The sequence below is a fragment of the Boleophthalmus pectinirostris genome, unplaced genomic scaffold (assembly GCF_026225935.1).
Source record: "Boleophthalmus pectinirostris isolate CB_2022bp ecotype Guang Dong unplaced genomic scaffold, ASM2622593v1 HiC_scaffold_7, whole genome shotgun sequence".
Classification (NCBI taxonomy): Eukaryota; Metazoa; Chordata; class Actinopteri; order Gobiiformes; family Gobiidae; genus Boleophthalmus; species Boleophthalmus pectinirostris.
The window spans coordinates 42,301,572-42,315,947 of record NW_026571473.1 but is presented as its reverse complement, the minus strand read 5'-3'; the positions used below and the strand labels follow the sequence as shown (position 1 = coordinate 42,315,947).

At 43.0% G+C, this 14,376-nt stretch overlaps 1 protein-coding gene and 1 long non-coding RNA gene across 2 annotated transcripts in view; both read right to left on the bottom strand.

Moving 5' to 3' along the window:
• Nucleotides 1–2,674, bottom strand: part of LOC129412100 (uncharacterized) — a 12,447-nt gene extending 9,773 nt beyond the window's left edge. The window contains exon 1 of the mRNA XM_055165105.1: nt 2,409–2,674. Within this exon, the coding sequence (XP_055021080.1) occupies nt 2,409–2,457 (49 nt within the window). The 5' untranslated portion in view covers nt 2,458–2,674. The remainder of the gene's footprint in view (nt 1–2,408) is intronic.
• Nucleotides 2,675–11,339: 8,665 nt separating this feature from the next.
• Nucleotides 11,340–12,289, bottom strand: LOC129412102 (uncharacterized). Its single transcript, XR_008633576.1, has 4 exons — nt 12,171–12,289; nt 11,752–11,808; nt 11,621–11,668; nt 11,340–11,538 (listed from the first exon to the last, which is right to left on the bottom strand). It is a non-coding gene; the product is annotated as an uncharacterized LOC129412102 (long non-coding RNA).
• Nucleotides 12,290–14,376: the final 2,087 nt, after the last annotated feature.

Sequence of the window (14,376 nt, the reverse complement as noted above, 5' to 3'; positions counted from 1 at the left end):
ACATGACACATACACACACACACACACACACACATGACAACACACACACACATGAACACACACACACGAACATGAACACACACATGAACACACACAACACACACACACACACATGACACACACACATGAACACACACATGACACACACACACAACATGAACACACACACACACATGACACACACATACACACACACATGAACACACACACACATAAACACACAACACACACACATGAACATGCAACACACACACATACACACACACATGAACACACACACATGAACACACACACATGAACACACACATGAACATACACACACACACACATGAACATACACACACACACACACACACACACACACGAACACACACACACACACACACACACACATGAACATGAACACACACACACACATACAACACACACACATGAACACACACAACACACACACGAACACACACACATGAACACACACACACACACATGAAACACAACACACACAACACACACACACATGAACACACACACACACACAACACACACACACACACACAACACACACACACACACACACACACACACACACATGAACACACACACACACACACATGAACACACACAACACACACACGAACACACACACACACACACACACACACACATACACATACACAAACACACACGAACATACACACACAACACACACACACAACACACACAACACACACACACATGAACACACACACACACACACACGAACACACACACACACACACACATGAACACACACACAACACACACACATACACACACACACACATGAACACACACACAACACACACACACACACACACACACATGACACACACACACACACACACACGTTTTTTAATTGAACACATAAATAGTTCCCACAAAAACTTTGTCAAATATTTTTTAAGTAGTGTCACACAACACACAGCCTCACACAGAAAATCACTGAGATTTGGACATCGTCAGTAAAACAGGATAAAACACACACAAAAAAAACCTCCTCACGTGACGTGTGACACACTGTAGTACGAGTGTGAGCGCGTGGTTGGTTTCAACGGTTACATCATCACACACGGACACGTGACACAGACTGGAGGAGCGCTCATTCACACACAGTTTCACTTTCCCACACACACACAACCACATGAACACACACACACACACGCACACACACACAACACACACACACACACACACACACTCGTCTGGAGGTGTGGTCTTCCGCTTCCACAGTTCAAACACAGTTTCTCTCAGTGTGTCACGTGTCGCCTGTGTGCATGTGGCTTTCTCTGTGACCCCGCACACACGCCCACCCTTGCACACACACACACTCGCACACACACACACACACAAACACGTGACCCCCGCACACGAAGAGTTTGATTCCACGAAAGAACGCGGGTTCATTTAACGCGCACACACAACACACAACATACACAAATCACACAATGAACACACACACACACACACATACACACACACACACACACACACACACACACACACACACACACACACACACACACACACACACACACACACACAACACACACACACACACACACACACACACACACACACACACACACACACACACACACACACACACACACACACACACACACACACACACACACAACAACACACACACACACACACACACACACACACACACACACACACACACACACACACACACACACACACACACACACACACACACACACACACACACACACACACACACACACACACACACACACACACACACACAACACACACACACACACACACAAACACACACACAAACACACACAAACACACACAACACACACACACACACACACACACACAACACACACACACAAACACACACACACACACACACACACACACACACACACAAACACACACACACAACACACACACACACAAACACGTACACACACGTAGCCTACCTGCGATTAGATAATAATTAATGACAGTGACGTGTTTGACCCAGGAAAACCCACGGAAAACCCCCGGACTTTTACGCACCGAGTTAAGACAAAAGAGTGTCAAAAAGTGTCAAAAAGTGTCAGAAAGTGTCAGAAAGTTCGATCCAAAAGCGACACAGTTTGGTGTAAATCATTTGGTGTTTACAGTTTGGTGACACTCGTGATTTCCCAAACTACTCCAGTCTCGTGCGCGTTTGGAGATCGCACCGTGTCTTGCGTCATCCGTGCGTAAACATCTGTGCGATTTACGGATCACCGCGACTACCGGAGCGGGACGTCACCTGAAAACACCTTCTGGGTCATAATTTGGAAAAGAGAGAAAGAGGAGGAAGAGAAAAGAGAAAAGTGTAAAGTGTAAAGTGTAAAGGCACTGACCCAAACGCGCGGCGCGGTGCGTAAAGTCGGTCCCGGCGGAGCTCTGCATTCTGCGGGACGCACTGCGGGTCCAAACGGAGGAAATAACGTGAGAGTGACTCGGAGCAGAACCACAGGACCAGAACCGCAGGACCAGAGCCGCAGCACCAGAGCCGCAGGACCAGAACCACAGAAACACAGCGCAGATAAACTTCAGTCGGTCTCTGCGCTCCAACACTCGCCGGTGAACTGAAGTAGAAGTGCGGAAGTGCGGAAGACTCGTGGTCGTCTCCTCCCCCCGCCCTTCTTCCTCCCCCCCCCCCCCCCCCCCCCCGCCCTTCTTCCCCCCCTTTTCCTCCCCCCGCCCTTCCTTCCTCCTAAACCTTCTTTTAGTCAGGTGAGGTTTAGTCCCTGTTTAGTCCCTTTTAGCGTTTAACCTGTGTTTAGTTTCTGTTTAGTCATTTTCTGTTTAGTCCTGGTTTAGACCTGGTTTAGTCCTGTGGTTTATTCTGGTTTAGTCCTGGTTTAGTTTAGTCCTGGTTTAGTCCTGGTTTAGTCCTGGTTTAGTCCTGGTTTAGTTCTGGTTTAGTCCTGGTTTAGTAGTCCTAGGTTTAGGTTTAGTCCTGGTTTAGTCCTGGTTTACCTGGTTTAGTCCTGGTTTAGTTTAGTCTGGTTTTAGTCCTGGTTTAGTCCTGGTTTAGTCCTGGTTTAGTCCTGGTTTAGTCCTGGTTTAGTTCTGGTTTAGTCCTGGTTTAGTCCTGGTTTAGTCCTGGTTTAGTCCTGGTTTAGTCCTGGTTTAGTGGTTTAGTTTACCTGTTTAGTGGTTTACCTGGTTTACCTGGTTTACCTGGTTTACCTGGTTTAGTCCTGGTTTAGTTTTTCTGGTTTAGTTTCCTGGTTTAGTCCTGGTTTTCCTGGTTTAGTCCTGGTTTAGTTTTCTGGTTTAGTCCTGGTTTAGTTCCTGGTTTAGTCCTGGTTTAGTTCTGGTTTAGTCCTGGGTCCTTTAGTCCCTGGGTTTAGTCCTGGTTTAGTCCTGGTTTAGACCTGGTTTCCCTGGTTTAGTCCCTGGTTTAGTCCTGGTTTAGTTCTGTTTAGTGGTTTAGTCCTGGTTTAGTCCTGGTTTAGTTCCTGGTTTAGTCCTGGTTTAGTCTGGTTTAGTCCTGGTTTAGTCCTGGTTTAGTCCCTGGTTTAGTCCTGGTTTAGTCCTGGTTTAGTCCTGTTAGTCCTGGTTTAGTTTTCCTGGTTTAGTCTGGTTTAGTCCTGGTTTAGTTTCCTTTTCTGGTTTAGTCCTGGTTTAGTCCTGGTTTTAGGTTTAGTCCTGGTTTAGTCCTGGTTTAGTCCTGGTTTCCTGGTTTACCTGGTTTTAGTCCTGGTTTAGTTTTCCTGGTTTTAGTCCTGGTTTAGTCCTGGTTTAGTCCTGGTTTAGACCTGGTTTTAGTCCTGGTTTAGTTTTCTGGTTTAGTCCTGGTTTAGTCCTGGTTTTAGTCCTGGTTTAGTCCTGGTTTAGACCTGGTTTAGTCCTGGTTTAGTCCCTGGTTTAGTCCGGGTTTTAGTCCTGGTTTAGTTCTGGTTTAGTCCTAGTTTAGACCTGGTTTAGTCCTGGTTTAGTCCTGGTTTAGTCCTGGTTTAGTCCTGGTTTTAGTCCTGGTTTAGTTCTGGTTTAGTCCTAGTTTAGACCTGGTTTAGTCCTGGTTTAGTCCGGTTTTAGTCCTGGTTTAGTCCTGGTTTTAGGTTTCCTGGTTTTTAGTCCTGGTTTAGTCCTGGTTGGTTTAGTCCTGGTTTAGTTTCTGGTTTAGTCCTTAGGTTTAGACCTGGTTTAGACCTGGTTTAGTCCTGGTTTAGTCCTGGTTTAGTCCTGGGTTTAGTCCTGGTTTAGTTCTGGTTTAGTTCCTAGGTTTAGACCTGGTTTAGTGGTTTAGTTTACCTGGTTTAGTCCTGGTTTAGTCCACCTGGTTTAGTCCTGGTTTAGTCCTGGTTTTAGTCCTGGTTTTAGTCCTGGTTTAGACCTGGTTTTCCTGGTTTAGTTCCTCCAGTTTAGACCTGGTTTAGACCTGGTTTAGTCCGGGTTTAGTCCTGGTTTAGGTTTAGTCCTGGTTTTAGTCCTGGTTTTAGTCCTGGTTTAGTCCTGGTTTTCCTGGTTTAGTTTTAGTCCAGGTTTAGACCTGGTTTAGTCCGGGTTTAGTCCAGGTTTAGACCTGGTTTAGTCCAGGTTTAGACCTGGTTTAGTCCGGGTTTAGTCCAGGTTTAGAATCCACGACCAGTTCGCTGAAAGAAGAAGAAGGAGAAAAGGAGGAAGACAAACGGAGGTGATTCTTGGAGATTCCTTCCAGCGACGACGCGACTGAAACAGACGAAGAGTCTAAAAACTGACGACGCTTCGGTCACTAAATTATTTCTAGACAATAAAGTTCAACAGTGATTCTGAACGAGGCTGTAAACAAACGTGAGTCGAGTAAAGCGGCGGGAGGAGGAGATGTTTCTACTGAAGGAGCTGAGGAGGAGGAACATGCACATGGACGGTCGCTCTCTTTCTCTTCCCTTAAAAAATCCTCGATACAACCTTTAAATCAGGGGTGTCAGACTCGCGGCCCTCGGGAGGATGTTTTGCGTCCCTCCACTTAATTCCAAAGAATAATTAGGTTCGGTCGCTTTATTCGTACCCGTAGGTAAATTTGCTTTGCAGATTTAAGAGACAAGTTCCACATTTCACATTTGATTCATCCACAAAACACACATAAAATCACAATAAAGTGTTACAGATGCTCCAGTGCAGAACAGTTTGTTCCATAAACAACCAATTAAAATCATCCATCACACTTGTCTAAAATCACAATAAATAAATAGATAAATGTCAGTGCGGTCGATGTTCGCACAGTCCCTCTTCCACCGCGGCCGCACGGACACATGAAGCTGCAGTCGTGATTATTAACGCAGTTTACATCCCAAAACTCAACTTACAGCAGCTGTGAAGCAACGAGTCAAAGTGGATCTGTTCATACGAGAACATGAGCACAAACCAGGGACGGGCATCTGATGAAATGTTCTTAATCGATCGTTGGAAGAATTAACGATCGATTATCGATTAATCATGAATGTTTTTATATTAAAATGATCATCATTATTATTACTATCTGCACTAATCTGCATCAATAAACTCAACTTTACGACATATAAACATAACGACTCTAGATCCACATCAGCTGTTTGACATTATAATGTGTTTAATTCAGTTTTGTTCAAATCTCACAGAAACAAAACTTAAAACCACATCACTAATTTACATAAACTAAGTGAAGATAAAACTCCAGCTCTTGTGTCGCTGATGTGGTTCAACTTGTGTTGGATTAAAAGACATGACTCAGGTGAATACAGGTCAGTGTGACCAGATTTGTGTTTGTCAAAACCAGGACAGCGTACGGGGGGAGGGGGGCGGGGCCTCGTCATCCACATTGAGCGACTCTCACCTGGAAAAACTTTTTCCCACTGGACACAGAAACATATGTGCTGCTTTATCCACTGTGCACATGGACTCACACTTGTCCCAACGCAACGGAAAGTGTGGAATTTCTTCTACAAATCCTGGTTAAATCCACATTTGTGCTTCGGTTCGTTACAGACTGACCCACTGTTTGTGTCTCGCTCCTTCTGATGCAGAGACACATGTACACACCTGTTTGTCACGACACACAAACAAACTTATTCTACGTTCAGACTGCAGGGCTTAAAGCTCAATTCAGATTTTTTTGTGAAATCCGATGTTTTTTCAGCTCGTTCACATTTCCAGTTAAATGTGACTTGTATGTGACTCCAGTTTGAACATTAAACGGTCCAAAAGTGTCCCACATGTGACACTGGAGACACGACGACGTCAACCGCAGCGAGCGTCTCTGTGTTTACACAAGTTGAACAAACATGGACGCAGCATCGAGCACCTGGAGATTTTAAAGTTCCGGTTTCCGCCTGCTTCAGTGCAGAATAGTGACGTTTGTGTCTTGTTGATGACGTGTAGGTGGATGAATGTGACCTGACTGTTCACACTCAAGTCACATGTTAAAGATCAGATATGGATCAGTTTCAGGAGCACAGATCCAAGTGTCCTGGTCACATGTGAAAACATCAGATCTGTGTGGTTCAGACATTAAAAGATCAGATACAGGAACATAGAGACAAAAAACGGATTTGGGAAACTTCAGGTGCAGACTGAACGCAGCCATAGATTCAGTTTGTCGATGAAAATGAACGTAATCGATGAAATTGTTAATGATCAATTATCGATTCATCGACTATTCATACCCATCTCTAGCACATACGGCATTTTTTTTCGTGTAACCGTTATTTATCGAACACTCAATGCGGCTCAGCCTCACTCAGACTTTATCTAATGTGACCCCAGGTCATTTGAGTTTGAGACCCCTGATCTAAAACCTTGAAGCATTTAGCTGTGACCTTTACCTTCCTGTAGTTGACTTTAAACACACTTGAATTTTAATAAAGTTATTCATTAGTTCATATTTTTCAGCTGCTCCAACACACAAGAAAACTACAAACATGTGGCTCATGATGGAGAGGAGGGAGGAGACGAAGAGCCACACGTCACTGTCAAAGAAATAACACACGGTCAATATGTTTGTGAATCTTTCTGCTTCTTTCAGATGTTCTTGTTTGGATGAAAAATAAAAAACACAGTAAATTCACGTGTCTTTTTTACAACAAACACAAACGTCAGACCCACGTGCTGTTGTGTGGAGAGAGAAATGTCTCAAAAAGATTTATACAAATACAAAATTATATATATAAAAAACACACACATTTAAAAATATCCAAATACAAATATAAAAATGTGACATACAAATAAATAAAATGAATTTGCATAAATAAATGTGTATTTGTAGATATATTTTTGAGATTTAAAAATAAATCCACTTGATTTTGTGTGTGGAATCTGCATTTGTGGATCTGTTTTTACTTTTTATCGCACCTCCACTGAACAACCAGCAGAGGGCAGTGTGGAGCAGACACAGCACTTTTCCTGACTTGTTTGAGGCACAAATGGGTGTTTTTTCTATTTTTAACATCAGGTGGTTTGCAGAAAGAGCCACTGTGAAACAAACAAAAAGAACCATTTTGATCAAAACAACAAAACACACAAGTTTTACAGAAATCCCTCATCTCGCCCCTTTAAGACAAACAAGAGACGTGTTTGGTCACAAGTGTCAGAAGAAGCATTTGGACTGAGCAGATGATTAAAAACACATTCATCTGCAGCACATTTATTCAGTCCCACATGTGAAAATGTGAATCAGTCAGATTGGAGAATCATGCACCATGGAAACATTTTCCTTTGTTGCATTGTTAAACTTTGGCTGTTGTTTTTTTGCTGCCACATGCCTCAAGTCCATCGTAAGGTTTAGTCGTAACACAAGTCACTGGAACACACTTTATTTGTTCAGGAAAAGCGTCCGGAGACACTGACAGTCCAGACTTTGTCCATGTATCTGCCACGACCCAAACATCCTCCATGTACCAACACAGTCGGATAAAACTGTGATGCAACTGGGACAGTAAATATGACTCACTTCTGCAGGTTTTGTTTTTGTCTGATCAACCGTCATGACTCCACATGTCGTCGCTGGAAGTGCAAATACAACAAATATTATGTGATATGACCAGGGTTTTCTGTCAGGCTGTAGAGTTTTTATACACACACATCTGCATTTTATATTTAAATCTCACGGAGACTTGGTAAACAGACGTCTGACACGGGAGAAATGTGATTCTGTCTGTCGTTTGCACTTCTTAAATTGAAGATGTATTTTGTACTAAATGATTGTTTCCTTTTGGTTTGGGAGAAGATGAAGGGATGAAACCCTCCGCAGATGTTCATACAGTGGATGTTCATCCATCCACAGCCTCCTCCCTGTCTCCAGAGATTGATTGATTGATTGATTGATTGATTGATTGATTGATTGATTGATTCGTTTTTATTTCGAGTTTGTGCCAAGAGAGAAACAATAATCATGTTACTACATACACACTGTAAACAACAGAAAAGCACATTTCTCGAAAAGGAGGGAAGAAGAAAAACTTATATGAACCCATCCCTGTTCATGACATAGTTTCAAAAATGTTTGTGGTTGTTTCTGTACATTGATCACGGAACTTTACAAATATTCATATAGCAAAATAAATGACATATTATGTACACAAAATATAATGATGATGTGGAATGGAAAGATCTGGTGCTGATCTTTGTACTGGTAAAACCCTGATCAATAATTCAGTCAATAATTCAGTTTACCATTATTCTACACAACACAAACTGGGCACTTAATCAGACTTGTGTCTGGTGAAGTGTCCGACGACCTTTATGCTTTTATATCTGTACAAGTTTGACAGATTTATTTTTGTTGTGTATGTGATGCGTCTCAGTGCAGAACGAGGCCTGTTTTATTCTTTTGTGTGTAGATTTTGCAGGTTTTTATTTGCTGTTTTGATCTGTTTTTGCTGTGGAGTTTTATTACATTTTTATTTATAACCCCAATCCACATGACTCTTTTCGACCGCTGAGGACCAGAGCACCTGAAGCACGGCGCTTAGGGACGGAAATAAAAGGCAGAACAGGAGCCTGAGAGGGAGTGGGCCTGAAGTGAAGAGCACAACACTGCAGAGAAACCATCACCACCACCACCAGTCGGATCAGTCAGGGTGAGGAACTCCAGCTCGACGGGAGCGATGGGATATTTTCTGTGTCCAGGAAACTACGGTGGTGGTAGCGGCGCTGGGACGGGACCGAGGGGACAGAGCGATAAGACGAGGGACGACCATAGGCGACCAAAAGAAGACGCCGGAAGGAGCTGCGTCTCCCCCTGTAAATAACAGGAGATGGTGGTTTATATTTTTAACAATAATCACACCACAGAACTTTACATGTGATTGAAAGTGCCCGCCCCCCGCGCGACTGCGCCCGCCCCCCGCGACTGCGCCCGCCCCCCCGCGACTGCGCCCGCCCCCCGCGACTGTGCCCGCCCCCTGTGACTCGACTGTGCCCGCCCCCCGCGACTGCGCCCGCCCCCCGCGACTGCGCCCGCCACTAAGCCCAAAATGACACATTACCCAGAGTGCCTCTCACCACTGCTCTGCTGCTTCCTGCTGCTGCTCTGGAGTAGAGCCCTGCAGTCCCGCGGGCCTCCCCCTGTGTGGACCGTCCCACCCGTCACAGACCGTCCCACCCGTCACAGACCGTCCCACCCGTCACAGACCGTCCGTCCCACCCGTCCCGTACACCTCGCAGACAGTCCTCCCCGTCCCTTACGTCACGCGGCCTGCGCCACTAAACCAGAACTAAACCAGGTCTAAATCCAGGACCAAAACAGGATTTAGGCAGGACTTAACCGCCGCCCACCGCGCCTCCTCCCAGACGCAGCCCAGTTCCTTTCACTTCTCCGTGTTGAAGAAAGCAAAGCCCACATAGCAAAAAATATCCGCGGCGGATACGCGGCGGATCCGCCCGGAGATTCGCGGCGGATCCGCAGAACGGATCCGCATCGGAGTCACTTGCACATCGCCGCGGATCAGCAACGGATCCGCCGCGCGGATACGCAGCGGATCAGCCGCGCCTCCGCCGCGGATCCGTCAAAATAAGCCCGGATCCGCGGCGGAGGCGCGGCTGATCCGCTGCGTATCTCGCGGATCCGCCCAGGACCCGTTTTGGATCCACTTTCAGAACCGGGTTATCTGCCGCGGATCTGCCGCGGATCTGTTTATTGTGTCGTTAGGAGCCTAAATATGGTTCAGATTTAATACTGATCCACTTCCTACTGACCTAAATACACCAGCAGCATTTGCATTGTAATTGTACATAAAACTTTTACAGCAACTATTAAAACTAGGATATAAAGGCTTAAATTTAAAAACATAAACTTAAACAATTTCAAAGTTGGATCAGTGAAATATCCTAACACTAAATCTCATTAATTAAGAAAAAAAGAAACTTTTTTTTTTTTTTTTTTTTTTTACATTGTAAACAATATTTATTTAAATCATTAATTAGAAATCTTAGGACATGAATAATCATTATTAATGTTATAGGACTTATATACCCTTTGAGTTAAACAATGCTTCATTCTTAATATGAAAATGACAATTTACAGTTTTTACTAAAAATAATTCAAGTTAAGCAAAGTTTTTGTTTTTTTTTAAATGGCAAAAAACAAATATAAGATATATGAGTAAAAGCCTGGACAGATGAGACAGAGTGTAGCCAAACCAAACTGTTCAAACTCAAACTTAACTTGTGTTTCCCACCACAGAACAATTAGACACATGGTTGTTCTTATAGAGTGTGAAGTGTGGAGCTTCAGAGCCTCTGTCTTTAGCTTCAGTCTGAGGCAGAGGTTTTGAGGCAGATGTTTTGAGCAGATGTTTTGCAGAGAGGCAGAGTTTTGAGCAGAGGTTTTGAGGCAGAGTTTGAGGCAGATGTTTTGAGGCAGAGTTTGAGCAGATGTTTTGAGGCAGAGTTTTGAGGCAGAGGTTTTCAAGGTTTTGAGGCAGAGGTTTGAGCAAGGTTTTGAGGCAGAGGTTTTGAGGCAGAGGTTTTGAGGCACAGAGCAGAGGTTTTGAGCAGAGGTTTTGAGGCAGAGGTTTGAGGCAGAGTTTTGAGGCAGAGGTTTGAGGCAGAGGTGAGGCAGAGGTTTTGAGGCAGAGGTTTTGAGGCAGAGGTTTGAGGCAGAGGTTTTGAGCAGAGGTTTGAGGCAGAGGTTTGAGCAGAGTTTGGCAGAGGTTTTGAGGCAGAGGTTTTGAGGCAGAGGTTTTGAGGCAGAGGTTTTGAGGCAGAGGTTTTGAGGCAGAGGTTTTGAGGCAGAGGTGCAGTGAGTCTGGCTCCTCTTCAGTCCTACTGGTGAAGATCCAGTCTGTCAGTGTCCAGCGCTGGCTTCACTTTTCTCACAGCATCTGAAATGACACCAGTGTGTATTAAACACCCCATTACACCTTTATTCTTGTAAGGAGTTGGAGTTCAGGTTTGTGAAGAACATTGTAAGTCCTGACAGTGACTGTGTGATGTGAACATGAAAGGTGAACACTTGATTGGAGAGATGCACTTACAGAGGGTCAGTCTGTAAACTCCACCACAGCAGGTTCTGAAAGAAACAATCTGCACAACAACAGCTGTGATTATAATGTACTCATGTTTAGTTATGAAAGTGAATAAAAGTAGGATAATACAGTAAACTTACACAGGGTCTGTCTCTACATTTTTGGAACTTGGCCCAGCAGAGGGAATTCTGTAAAACATCAAATAAGAGAAACACAAATATCAGTTTGGATCATTTCAGGCCCCAGTGTTTAACACAAGTGCAGTATTTACCTCCAGAGGGTCTTTATCAGGCTGTTATGTCCATCTTCTTATTAACCACAGTAGATTCTGAAACAGAGATGAAAAACATGGATTTAACTCATAGGAAATACTTTAGCGCAGTAAAACTGAACTCTTTTGTTTTAGTATAAGCCTGAGTATGAACATGAGACGTATTTCACTGCTGTTAATACACAATACTCTACTACATTTACTTTTACCACAACATTTAAAATATAATCATCAATTTTTGATGGTGTTCAGAGTCAATATCAGTGTAATATAGATGTGACACATTAGTGTTCATGTCAACATCTCTCACTGAAAGTCTGAAGCACCGTCTCAAGTCCCAGAACAGAAAGTTAGAGACAAAGTCAGATCTGACTCCAAACTAAATCTTCACTGTCACAAAAATCATTAAAAGTACTTACTTCTGATCAGCGTGTCGGGCTCCTGATGGAGACACTCAGCAGACAGAGGGTCCTGATGGAGACACTCAGCAGAAGGACAGAGTCCTGATGGAGACACTCAGCAGAAGGACAGAGTCCTGATGGAGACACTCAGCAGAAGGACAGAGTTCCTNAAGTTATTCATTAGTTCATATTTTTCAGCTGCTCCAACACACAAGAAAACTACAAACATGTGGCTCATGATGGAGAGGAGGGAGGAGACGAAGAGCCACACGTCACTGTCAAAGAAATAACACACGGTCAATATGTTTGTGAATCTTTCTGCTTCTTTCAGATGTTCTTGTTTGGATGAAAAATAAAAAACACAGTAAATTCACGTGTCTTTTTTACAACAAACACAAACGTCAGACCCACGTGCTGTTGTGTGGAGAGAGAAATGTCTCAAAAAGATTTATACAAATACAAAATTATATATATAAAAACACACACATTTAAAAATATCCAAATACAAATATAAAAATGTGACATACAAATAAATAAAATGAATTTGCATAAATAAATGTGTATTTGTAGATATATTTTTGAGATTTGAAAATAAATCCACTTGATTTTGTGTGTGGAATCTGCATTTGTGGATCTGTTTTACTTTTTATCGCACCTCCACTGAACAACCAGCAGAGGGCAGTGTGGAGCAGACACAGCACTTTTCCTGACTTGTTTGAGGCACAAATGGGGTGTTTTTTCTATTTTTAACATCAGGTGGTTTGCAGAAAGAGCCGCTGTGAAACAAACAAAAAGAACCATTTTGATCAAAACAACAAAACACACAAGTTTTACAGAAATCCCTCATCTCGCCCCTTTAAGACAAACAAGAGACGTGTTTGGTCACAAGTGTCAGAAGAAGCATTTGGACTGAGCAGATGATTAAAAACACATTCATCTGCAGCACATTTATTCAGTCCCACATGTGAAAATGTGAATCAGTCAGATTGGAGAATCATGCACCATGGAAACATTTTCCTTTGTTGCATTGTTAAACTTTGGCTGTTGTTTTTTGCTGCCACATGCCTCAAGTCCATCGTAAGGTTTAGTCGTAACACAAGTCACTGGAACACACTTTATTTGTTCAGGAAAAGCGTCCGGAGACACTGACAGTCCAGACTTTGTCCATGTATCTGCCACGACCCAAACATCCTCCATGTACCAACACAGTCGGATAAAACTGTGATGCAACTGGGACAGTAAATATGACTCACTTCTGCAGGTTTTGTTTTTGTCTGATCAACCGTCATGACTCCACATGTCGTCGCTGGAAGTGCAAATACAACAAATATTATGTGATATGACCAGGGTTTTCTGTCAGGCTGTAGAGTTTTTATACACACACATCTGCATTTTATATTTAAATCTCACGGAGACTTGGTAAACAGACGTCTGACACGGGAGAAATGTGATTCTGTCTGTCGTTTGCACTTCTTAAATTGAAGATGTATTTTGTACTAAATGATTGTTTCCTTTTGGTTTGGGAGAAGATGGAGGGATGAAACCCTCCGCAGATGTTCATACAGTGGATGTTCATCCATCCACAGCCTCCTCCCTGTCTCCAGATTGATTGATTGATTGATTGATTGGTTTTTATTTCGAGTTTGTGCCAAGAGAGAAACAATAATCATGTTACTACATACACACTGTAAACAACAGAAAAGCACATTTCTCGAAAAGGAGGGAAGAAGAAAAACTTATATGAACCCATCCCTGTTCATGACATAGTTTCAAAAATGTTTGTGGTTGTTTCTGTACATTGATCACGGAACTTTACAAATATTCATATAGCAAAATAAATGACATATTATGTACACAAAATATAATGATGATGTGGAATGGAAAGATCTGGTGCTGATCTTTGTACTGGTAAAACCCTGATCAATAATTCAGTCAATAATTCAGTTTACCATTATTCTAACACACAACAAACTGGGCACTTAATCAGACTTGTGTCTGGTGAAGTGTCCGACGACCTTTATGCTTTTATATCTGTACAAGTTTGACAGATTTATTTTTGTTGTGTATGTGATGCGTCTCAGTGCAGAACGAGGCCTGTTTTATTCTTTGTGTGTAGATTTTGCAGGTTTTTATTTGCTGTTTTGATCTGTTTTTGCTGTGGAGTTTTATTACATTTTTATTTATAACCCCAATCCACATGACTCTTTTCGACCGCTGAGGACCA